We start from the raw sequence: 12,349 nt of genomic DNA, 5'->3' as shown, positions 1-12,349 counted from the left end.
TGATTTCAGATAAAAAGAAAAAAAAAATGGGGTCAACGGACTCGTTTTCTTGTTACAGAATACAATAGGTAAATTCATAACACATAATATTATACAAGTTATTTTATCTGCGTTATCTCCACTTATGTGGCAAAGTTGAAAAAAAATTAATCAAACAAAAATATTCTGTTTTCTTGTAAAATATGATAGAGCACACAATTTTCTATATTAACATGAAAAGTCTTGCATATGAATTACATACTAGTCTCGAATTAGCCCATTTCATAAAAGACCTAGACTGATTGTTATCTACTTTTTCAAAATCAAAGATGGAGGAAGACACCTCAGCTTTATTCAGACTATTTCGTTTGATTCTTATCTTGTTTCCATCATAGCGTTTGTTATTCGACGTGCCCGGTTAAGGTAATTTCCGAAATAAGTTTCTTTTGCATTGACATCGATATCAATGTTTCGTCGTAATTTCTTTAAATAATCCAACTATTAGACCAAAATGTTAACGTTAAAAATGTATTGTAGTCAGAAAAATTGTTCATGAAATTCTTTCGGGTACGAACGTTGTCCAAAATAAAAACTATACCTGTCTAATTCGTCAACAGGATTGCTAGTTCCGTTTTGTGCACACCAACATCCATAGTTGTTTAAACTATCGGCAAAATATATATCCTCTGACTTAGTTTTGAGTAAAAAGTGAATTCGATAAATGCTTTTCAGATCATCTACAAAATGAATAGATTATAAAATCGTTAAACATCTGCTTATTATAGAAATAATATAAACATTAACTACCTGTGTTAACGTGTTCCAAATGCATAGTGGCAAAAGACATACATTGTTTATTTTATTGTGCATAAATACATTCAACAGACTTATCTTCGTTTTTGTGTATTGAACATGAGTACTTTGAAAAGACATATATTTTCTATTCTATCATGCACATGCTCCTGAAAAATTACTTATTTTATTTAACAAATTAGGAGATGTGGTATGATTGCAGATGAGACAAGTGTGCACTAGCGTCTAAAATTATGTGGATGTTAACATCTTCAATAATGAGCAAAATCATACTGTATAGTCAGCTATAAAAGGGCCCGACTTGGCAAAATGTGACACAATTGAAACACATGTTTTTAATTGTATTGTACGAAAGTTCCTGGTAAAACAAACTTTTTTTTTGTTTTGTACATAAGTATTTGGTCAAACGTATATAGCTTATACAGTTTATATAGGTATACGAACCTGGTAAAATATATCTTGCAATTGTGTATTGTATTGCACATCAGTACTTGGAAAACATTTTTTTTATTGTATTGTACATATGTACCTTGCCAAGGCAGATTTTGTTTCTTGTATTGTATTTAGATATAAGTAATTGGTAAATCTTATCTTGTTCATTGTATTGTACATATATACATTGTCAAGGCAGATCTTGTTTCTTGAATTGTATGTAATTAAGAATCAAGATTTATCTTGTTTATTGTATTGCACACTATTACCTGGTAAAAACAAATCTTGACGTTTATCCATTGCATTAATTCCATCAGAGTTCCACATCAATGTTTGTGTAATACCTCTTGCTGCTACGTACACAGCTGTTAAAAGAAGATACAGATATTAAATATAATGCATCACAGTTAAATGTAGCAAAAGCGGAGGTATGATATAAGCCATATTTTGCCCTGAAACATCATGAATAGCAAACTTTCAAGCCTTTCAAAATGTTGATTAAATGATAAATGAACAGTTTAAAGATAAACTTGATATTAAGTGCAGAAGGATTCCTTGAAATGTCACTAGTACGTTATAAAAATGTCGAAATTTAAGTGATTTACCTAAAATAACAATATCATGCATAGTTTTTGGTCAATATATATACATGATATATGAGCAGCAGCTTTTACACACATTAACCTTTTTGTAAAATACATTTTGTAGCAGAGTACTAGTTGGTGTAACGCTGTTGCTCAGATACAAATATGAATGACAAGATATCAGAATTTGCAGATTTTACAATTTTGAACTAAATGTTAAAAGTCTGAAGCCTTAGTGCCAATATGGAAGACAGTATTCAAAAATAAAAGTATTGAGGTCCAACAGATGATTGTCTTATGAAAACTTTTAGGATGTTTTTTGGTATATTTATAATACATTTGATTTTTGAATTGAATGGACCAAATTATTCGTCTTATCATAACACATCATAGATACCAGGATTAAAACTTTGCACGCCAGACGCGCGTGTCGCCTACAAACGACTTATCAGTGATGCTGCAATCAGAAAAAGTTAAAGAGGCCAAATAAAGTACGAAGTTTAGAGTATTGCGAACCTTTAATTCCGAAAGGTTTTGTCAAATACTGCAAAGGTAATCTATTCCTGGGGTAGAAAATCCATAGTATTTCGAAAAATTTAAATTTTGTAAACAGTTAATCCATAATTATTACCATTTCAATGATAACTCATGACAATACAGAAGTGTTGACAACTTGGCTGGTTATACCCTCCACCAGCAGTGACATCGACCCAGTGGTAGTAAATAAGCTCATCATAGATACCAGGATTAAAATTTTGCACGCCAGACGTTCTTTTCGTCTAGAAAAGACTCGTCAGTGACGCTCGAAACAAAAAAGTGAAAAAAAAAGGCCAAATAAAGTACGAAGTTGATATCTTCTCATTTATTAAATATACGATGGGAGTTTATGAAACCTGAAGTGAGCGTTTATATAAAAAAGGAGATAATGCATGATTGCCAATAAGACTTCTATTCACAGAGACCGTATAACATAAATGTTAGCAACTAAACGTCATCGTTTAGCCTCCAACAATGAGCAATACCCAGACAAAAGAGGACGGTGTGTGGACCTAAGATGAATCTAACCCTGCCCATGTTGTGCTTGTATAGTACCAAGTCAGATTATTAAGACCAATCATAATTGTCTGTTGCAGTGTCCAATATATTTGATTTTGATAATTCCTGTTGTATTTTTGTTTATATGTTTTCTTAAATAAATTGTAATCTGTGTAATATTTACTGCATCTACTTGTGTTTGCAGTTTGTGCTTGTTTTTATATGTTTAGCATATTCATAATTAATCAATGCTTCTATACTTTAAATAATCTGATGGTTTTTACATGCATTAAAACATGTACATGATGTAAGCCATTTTAACATTTCTACGAAATATTTAAGATGCACGTTTGCAGTAAATTGGTAAACGTCATTTCAGAAGTAAACTGTGCAAGTGTATTAAAAAGAGTAGTAGTGGTTGGTTTGGGTATTCATACAACAAGATCAAACTATCCATTCGTGATTTGTGTTTTTCTCTTTCTCTTTCTAGTTAATCATGTTAATGTCAAATAATATATCATGTTTTTTTTTTCTCAAACTGTAATAGTTATTAAAAACCGGTTTACATTCTTAAAGTTGAAATCAGTTCTAACCTCTGTTCTGAATAATCTGTCTTAGAACTGGTCTGACCTTGATCAGGACAGAAAAGAAAGAATCAGTCCATCCACCCAACTTACCTGCCAAAATCCATAATACCATTAGAAGTACCAGAACTAAAACATGTATGCTGGCCATTTTCTGGCCTTGTTTTGCTGGAAAATAATTCAAATAATCTAGAATGTAATATGATCGTTTTTACTAAACAGATAAAAATATTATTTGATACAACAGTATTTTGTTACTAATAATCATCATAATAGTTTACACGGTTCCCATTTTTAACCTTACAAGATTTGGATAATGCCTTTGTTTCTATCAGAAGCAAAAACATGTAATAGCCTAAATTTTAACTTTCAACATATGAAAATACTTAGTATATAAATCAAACATTTGTATAACAAAGCTGATTGTTTGTACATTTGTAGACACGAACGAGCTTTCTTTGGGTCATCAGTCCACAAAAAAAAAAACGTTGGCCTACAATTGGGAACAATTGTAACACACCGTAAAGACCATCTGTTATACAATAATTCAAAAAAGAATAGAATCCAATTGATATGTACTAAATGTATATTAAATAGGTGAGACTTATGACAAATAGAAACTTTTATAATATAGTCTGTACTAAAACGTCTTCTCATTGGTGAATTCAAATCAAAATTGGTCGCTATGTTGACTCTGGTGTTTTAAAAATGAAAACTTATATAATAAACTGTATTACAAACAAATGCAACATGATTGCTATCGATCAAAATGGATGAAAACCTTTATTATGCCCCCTTTAATTTTAAATTCTTCTTATCGTGTTATATCTTATTGTATAGTGTTTTTCAAAGTAAAAATTTCAAACAATAAATTTAGTTTATTCTTAATCTGTTCTGTATGAAAAATTCTGAACAGCTATAAAAAGTAAAATAACAAAAAAAAAAAAAAAAAAAAAAAAAAAACTCCAACGAAAACTCAAAACTCAAAACGGAAAGTCTTTTATCAAATGGCAAAATCAAAAGCTCGAATACTTCAAACGAATGGAAGACAACTGCTATATTCCTGACTTGGTACAGGCATTTCCTTATGTAGAAAATTGTGGATTAAACAATCTTTTCTTCAGCTTTTTAATTATCTTATTGTCTAATCTATGTAATTAATGTATCATGTTTATTCTGTGTATACCAGTTGAAAGTACAGCGTGGAAAACGCTAAAGTGCACAGTTGTTCTAGTAATGTTTGATACTAATGACAATACCTTAAAGAGACGACCGAATCCTATGGAGAAAAGTAATGTACATCTTACTAAATTCCGCCAATTGTTAGGTCTCAATTCCTTTTTTCATCTTTTTATTTTCTGTAAAAGTAACGAGTAATGTGTGTTTCTTGAAGTACATTAAAAAAAATATCTGAAAAGACAACTGATGTAGAAAGTAGCAAACGAAGATAAATCAGAAATAGGTGAAATTAAAAATATCTTATCGGAACTTACAGAACTTACCGAAGTTGAAATATTTTTAGAATACTAATGATTAATCCACGGCTGATCAGTACGTTTTAATACAACAATGTCTAGAACATTAATTCTAATCTAAAGTAGTGTGTTTCATATGAACGAACAAGAATATAATAAAATAAAAACGTTCAATATGCATTACATCAACATAATAATTAAATACACTTTTTACAATCTAGCGGATACACAGGTATATATGGTTATAACTTAATAGATATTGACACATATACTTCTGAGCAATCTTGTTTTAAATCTTTTGTAAGATCAACAAAAAAGCAAACAGATGGTCGATACACCATTTACAAAATGGCATATAGACACTCTATAGACAAAATGGCATATAGACACTCTATAGACAAAGTACATAAGGAAAAATGAAAGACAAGAATACAAAAATGACCATAGCACAATAACACAAAGGCAGGATGTATAAATACCTAGCCACGCCAAAAGTATATACCAAATGGACTAAACAGTACAGGTTAAACTATACAAAGACAAATAAAAAGAACACTATAACACGTGATTAAGATGATAAACAACGTCAGTACCTAGAATCTATACCTCAAGACCATCATGTATTACTGTAAAAGCAGAAATTTTCGTTGGGGATTTAACTTCATTTATTTCGGGGATAACAATTATCCACGAAATGAAAACCCCAACGAAAATTTAACTGTAGATTTACAAAGACTGATATCAAAATACGTAAATATTTACATTATTTAATCAGACAAAATCATATTGACATTGTATAAATGATGAACATAAATGCATACAATGAAAATAGAAGCTTGATTAAATCAAAACAATAAAATGTTTTCTTTCAATCAGATGATAAACCTAATCTTTTGTTTGCACAGTAATAAATCTGACATGATCAAAAACCAGAAATTTTCATAAGGGGGGCCCACTGACTGCTTAAGAGGGGGCCGCTCCAGTCATGCTTCAGTGATTTCCTATATAATCAAGAAAATGTTTCCCACAAAAGGGGGAGGGGGGCGGGCCCCTTGAAAAACCCTCTAAATCCGCCTCTGAAAACTGTCAATCAATGTCATTTAACAGTCTAATGCGTCTGTAATGCCCGTAAGCCGATAGTCATTTATTACACAATCATTGTCCTTGGATAAAACATCAAAGGCGTGTAAAAGCAAGTTAGTGTGTGCAGGTTTGATTGCACTTATCCGAAGATCGACGGTTACTTTTTCAACAGGTACACCTTTTTCCTGCTGAGTAGACACTTGATCGTAATTAGTGCTCACTGTCACTTTTAAATGCATTATTGATTTTTCCCAACTGCGAAAGTTAAGATTAGTTTCATTGAGTATTGTCAATTATAAATTGGCATTTACATAATTTTTTTCACAACTTAAAAACCACGAAAATTAATCCCCACGAACCTTCCTTTTGTTTTAAAACTACGAAATTTTAACCCCACGAAAATTAATGTGTATACAGTATTTGTGAAGTTGATACGGAATATTTATCAACAAGGTCTTAGTATCTTCCGATGAACTTTTTAAGAAAAAGAACGAGACGTTCTTTGATATAATCCTGGTTCATCAACTTTCTGCTCAGAGTTTTATTACTGTCCCATTTAAGAACAGGGGATTTTGAAAAATGAATTGAAAGTTCAAAGAAAACGCGCCCCCTTATGCCCATGTATTGTTTTTTAAACTAACGAGTGTATTCACCTGTCATATTTAATATAAGCATTGCAAAATCAGTTTTCTTAAAAAAAAAAACTGACAACTTTGTTAAATAAAGCTAGTGTCTATGTCATTTCTGGTTTGATAGGGAAGTTCTATAGAATATCATCAATCGCGACTTACACATATACTCTTTCAGATATCGTTAACACAGATTGAATATCGTGATAAAAACCATCACGGGTAGTGTCATAAACCTCGAAGGGATTGTAACCTGAATATGAAATAAGTACAAGGTGAACACAGAGATTTTGTCGTATTTTGACTATCTCATCAGTATCTCAACAAGTTAAGCATATTTGTCAATAGACAAAAAAAAATGGGAAATAAAAACAGATGCAAGATGTTAATTTGTTTCACGATAGTGATGCCCAGCATATGAATAAGAGAGTAACAAAGACCGTGTATGAAACTTGGAATCAGAAATGCCATTTAAATATCAATGTATAAAATCCTGTAAAACAAATAGGAAAAAGTAGCAAGACTATTATGTAAACTTTTAAAGAACAAGAATGTCAAAAATTGTCGTTTTTTAACCCAGAAATAAAGGAAGTGTTATCCATTACCGCTGTAATGAAAATATCAAGTTTATCTGATTTAATTGGTTACAAAAATTTTAATTGTTCGAAATACCAAAGGTTTCTTTCCAAGGAATAGATTACCTTAACTAAGCTGTTTGGAAGATTTACGGAGTTTTTAGACTTCAATGCTCTTCAACATTATTAATATTTAAACTTTATCTTGTCTATTCGAACGTCACTAATGAGTCTTTTGTAGACAAAACGTGCGTCTGGTGTATAAAATTATAATAAAATTGAGAATGGAAATGGGGAATATGTCAAAGAGACAACAACCCGACCAAAGAGCAGATAACAGCCGAAGTCCACCATTGGGTCTTCAACGCAGCGAGAAAATCCCGCACCCGGAGGTGGTCCTCAGCTGGCCCCTAAATAAAGTTGAGTACTGTTTCAGTGAAAATTGACATCACACTGAACTCCAAAACATATAAAGGAACTAAAATTAAAAAACATACAAGACTAACAAAGGTCAGAGGCTCCTGACTTGGGACAGGCGCAAAAATGCGGCGGGGTTAAACATGTTTTGTGAGATCTCAACCCTTCCCTGTACCTCTAGCCAATGTAGAACAAAGAAACACATAGACTGGTATCGTTTATAAATATTGTTTTACATAGAATTGGGGAATTGTAAGTTTTCTTTATTCTGGGAAGCCGTTGGCCACATATCCATGATGACAGTTAATATGAAAGTTCATAGCAAGCCTTCAATAAACGTTAAAAAAGGTGTAATGATGATGAAAGTTTGGTCACTTTGACAGTTAGCCATGGAACACAACACGAAAACCTGGATATTCTTCATCTTATCAAATATACACAAAGATCGGATTCCAGGTCGACCGATTGTTTTCATTCAGTCTTTAAGCCATTGACAACGGATCTAACCTTACAAGAAATGAAGAGAAATCTATGTTGATGATGATAGTTATCATTATTTTGACAGCTAGCTTCGGTTGACAACCCCAAACTCGGATATATGCTTTATGTTTCAAAAATTAGACAAAGATTGAAATTGACCATTTGATTCAGCGGATGACCATCACATAGAAAAGATATTATAATACTTTAATAGACCTCTGTAAATTACCTTAACTTTTTGACATTTTTACCTATTATGTCTGTTGTTTTGCTCACACATTGTTGTCAATATAATCGAATTATATGCAACTGCCATTCTAGTGAGAGGTTTAGCTAGCTACAAAACCAGGTTTAATCCACCATTTTCTATATCAGGAAATGCCCGTACCTAGTCAGGAATATGACAGTTGTTTTCTATTCGTTTGAGGTGTTTGCACTTTTGATGTTGCCATTTTATAAAGGACTTTCCGTTTTGAATTTCCATTTGAGTTTGGTATTTTTGTTATTTTACTTTTTTTTTCATAGCCAAGATACAATGTTAACTAAAGTATTTAGAAAATAAGAAGTTTGAATTTTGAATTTCTATCCAGCTACCACATTGTTAGTATTCATTAACGTATATTCTGTGTATCTCATAATATACCTTATCCCTATTTAGTCTATTCAAAAAAAAAAGAAAATGGTCACTTAGACAACTTCCTGTTTGGTCAAGTGTCGCAAAAACAAAGGTAAGCTGAGGGAGGTAAAAGATGAGAAAGTGATCATTTTGAAATTTTGATAGTTCATGATCACAACTTTAAGCCATAAAAACGCTTTGTTTTCAAAAAGTTGTACCCTATTCCTTTGTATTAAATGTACATTGAATGGGTGAGACATATGACCAATAGCACATTGTAATGCGATATAAAAACTAGCAACCAAAGATAAATCGGAGAAAGACAATCTTAAAAACATTTGAAGAAACTTAACTTACCGAAGTAGAAATGATTTTTAAAATACTAATGATTAATCCACGACTGATCAATCCATTTTATTACAACAATGTCTAGAACAATAAATCTAATCTAAAGTAGTGTGTTTCATATGAAAGAACAATAATATAATAAAAACGTTCAATATTTATTACAACATCATAATGATTAAGTACACTTTTTACAATCGAACGAAAACACAGGTAATACATGTATATGTTTATGCCTAAACAGATATTGACAGAACTATTTATTGTTCTGAGCATTCTTGTTTTAATTCTTTTGTAAGATCAACAAGAAAGCAAATAGATGGTCGATACACGATACACGATGTTGTAGACGAAACCCACATCTGGCGTACGAAATTGTAATCCTGGGGACTATGAAGAGTTTATTTATACTATACACTAGCATATTCTCCTCAAACCATTGAAACAGTTTTTGTATTTTGTCACAAAAGAAAAACAACATAATCCTCCAAATTAAGAATGATCAGTGTCTTTTAATAGATAAATAATGTGAAAATAAAATATGAACTCTGCATCCATACTGCGTCAATGCCAATATTTTAGAAGAAATTTTACAGTTATTGTCTGCAAGATGACTAATATGAATATTTCTAAATAACCTTAACTGATAGAGTTGTCAGTTGTATAAAATATAGTCATCAACATCACAAATATTCAATAGTCATTATCACATGATCACGTTCTACGAAACCCCGGAACCAGAAAAAAGTACATGTGCCTTTGTCAAAGAATTATAAGGAGTTTTTGCTGTAAGTGAAATGACAACTTTCTCTGTCACTTTAACGGTTTCCGGTACGCGATATATTACAAATAGAAAATGGCGTTAAGCGCTCCGTGCATATCAAAGACAAATATTAACCAAAAATTTAATTGGAGGGTAAGTGTATCTAAACCTATAGCTAGTCCGTATAGGCATGATTATGGTTAAGTCCTGTCAAGGTTTACTATTCTAAATTAAAGCTAGTTAGAGTGTTCATTTTGTCAAGAAAAAATTGTATGTCAAAATAACTATGTTATAAAATTGTATCCATTATTCTATTGTTGATAACTTTTGATTAAAACCAAATAGATTTCGTGCGTCCGTTTTTCAGTAATACCTTCTCAGCAGGAAAGCTAACAAAAATAGGTATAATATAATAATATATACTTAAGGTGGTATGTGAGTATACACAAACAAATGATAGAGTTTTTTGTACTTTTCCAAATTGTAGTACATATTGTGATATTTACCAAAAAATAATATAAAAATGATTAATAATCGAGCATGTTTACAAGCTACAGGTTGTTAGAAAAGACAGTTTATATGAATCATACAGAGAAAAAGCATCATAATATAAATAGAAGGGAAACAAAATGATAGAATTTTGAAATAAAATATGAGAAGACAGCTAGTATAAAATGCTTTCAGAATATCCCTTCTATAACATTACATAGAAAAAATTTCCTGAAGATTCCTTCATAAATTTTATTTTTTCCCATTGATTACGAATAGTTTCAAGAATTGAAATCAAGAAAAAATATTCTACTGTTATTATAAAAGTATTGATATTAAAGCTATTATTTTGCCCCTGCAATTGCGATATTGTACCATTCCTCCAACCTCCAAAAAAAAAGTAAAATAACAAAAATACCGAACTCCGAGGAAAATTCAAAACGGAAAGTCCGTAATTGAAAATTATGTTAGTTCAATTCATTAATGAATAGTCTGATCTAATCTGCACACCATATTACAAAACATGTAAACGTTGACTGTGACGTCATTAACATGTTGAACATATTTGACCTATATATTAATTTTTTAACAAAAACAAAAAGATATGTCATCCATATTGATATCTTTGTATAAGACATCTTTAAATAACATTTTTTATGGTAAGGAGATTGTTCATATCTAAATATTTATGATACGACCTCAAAATAAGGCTATTTTGATCATTTTGCAGTTTTCTGTGGGGACCCAAAAAGTTTTAGGCACTAAAACACATGTGTATACAATACAGGCTTTGATAATTGTTCATTGCCGTACAATGTCCTATACATTAGCTATAAAATTGAGAATGGAAATGGGGAATGTGTCAAAGAGACAACAACCCAACTATAGAGCAGACAACAGCCGAAGGCCACCAATATAGTTGTTTTCATCCTCGTCTTTTGAACTCTGGTTGTTTGTTGTCTAATTTACATTCATATCACATATCCAATGTTATTTGTTATACACATTTGAAAAGTTGAATTACCGATATCTGATCGATTTGTATCTTGTGACATCTAAATGTTTTAAATATTTGTTGATTATCATTATTCCTCAGTTACGATAATCTGTAGGGAAAAAGTTTCTTTCATCTCTTTTATTCATATTTACTGTCTTAGATATTTGTTAAAAATGTTTAAATCCTATAAATCACCGAATATTTATTACCATTGGCTGAGAAAACCTGCCTATAGCACTGATGCCAACGGCCAATTGGATTTTGTAAATAGAAAAAACCGGCAGTAACCTTCATAAGCATATTAAACATGTTAAATTTCAGTAACTTTGAAAAGACAAACTCAAAATGTATTAAATAGAAAGTGATTTAAATAATTCCATACACGATTCATTAAATTTGATTAAATCATGATCTTGATCATTGACGATCAGACTGTATATCGCAATACATTCCTTCTTCAACGGGTGTACACAAAATTAATTTTTGATTTTCTGGAGTATCTGGTTATGATAGATAGATAGCTAATTTGTCTGACCTTTTTCTCTTTTCGGAGATAAATCGAGAATTGTTCGGATCAGTATCTCAACAAGATAAGCATATTGGTCAATAGACACAAAAATGGGACACAAAACAGGGACCAAGATGTTGTTTTGTATTCATGATGTGCTGCCCAGCATATAAATAAGAGAGTCAGTGTGACCGTATATAAAACTTGGAATCAGTAATGGCATTTAACATGTTTAAATATAAATGTATAAAATGTTTCAAAACAAATATGGAAAATTAGCAGGAAGGACTCTTATGTAAACGTCAAAAGAACAAGAACTTCAGGATGTTGTTTTTAAATCCAGTAATAAAGGAAGTGTTATCGTTGTTATGAACTAAAAGATGCAAAAGGGGCATTCAAACTCATTAGTTGAAAATAAACTAACAACGCCATGACTAAAAAGAAAAATTCCAACAGACAAACAACAGTACGCAAAACACAACAGTCAGTTTGTTTTCGATCTATGAGTTTGACTGTCCCTCTGGTATCTTTCGTCCTTCTCTTAT

The 12,349-nt window shown here is 31.2% G+C and overlaps 1 protein-coding gene across 2 annotated transcripts in view; it reads right to left on the bottom strand.

Annotated features, from left to right (window-relative positions):
- Window positions 1-12,349, bottom strand: part of LOC127732073 (basic phospholipase A2 pseudexin A chain-like) — a 37,968-nt gene that overhangs the window by 4,522 nt on the left and 21,097 nt on the right. For both annotated transcript variants that reach the window (XM_052241128.1, XM_052241129.1), the window contains exons 2-5: window positions 4,687-4,785; window positions 3,521-3,595; window positions 1,494-1,589; window positions 578-716 (exon numbers count right to left, since the gene is read on the bottom strand). In XM_052241128.1, coding sequence (XP_052097088.1) covers window positions 578-716; window positions 1,494-1,589; window positions 3,521-3,578 — 293 coding nt within the window. In that variant the 5' untranslated portion in view covers window positions 3,579-3,595; window positions 4,687-4,785. The remainder of the gene's footprint in view (window positions 1-577; window positions 717-1,493; window positions 1,590-3,520; window positions 3,596-4,686; window positions 4,786-12,349) is intronic.

Source organism: Mytilus californianus, unplaced genomic scaffold (assembly GCF_021869535.1).
Source record: "Mytilus californianus isolate M0D057914Y unplaced genomic scaffold, xbMytCali1.0.p SCAF_22, whole genome shotgun sequence".
NCBI classification, from domain to species: Eukaryota; Metazoa; Mollusca; class Bivalvia; order Mytilida; family Mytilidae; genus Mytilus; species Mytilus californianus.
The sequence above is the reverse complement of the archived record's forward strand: the minus strand, read 5'-3'. Positions and strand labels throughout refer to the sequence as shown.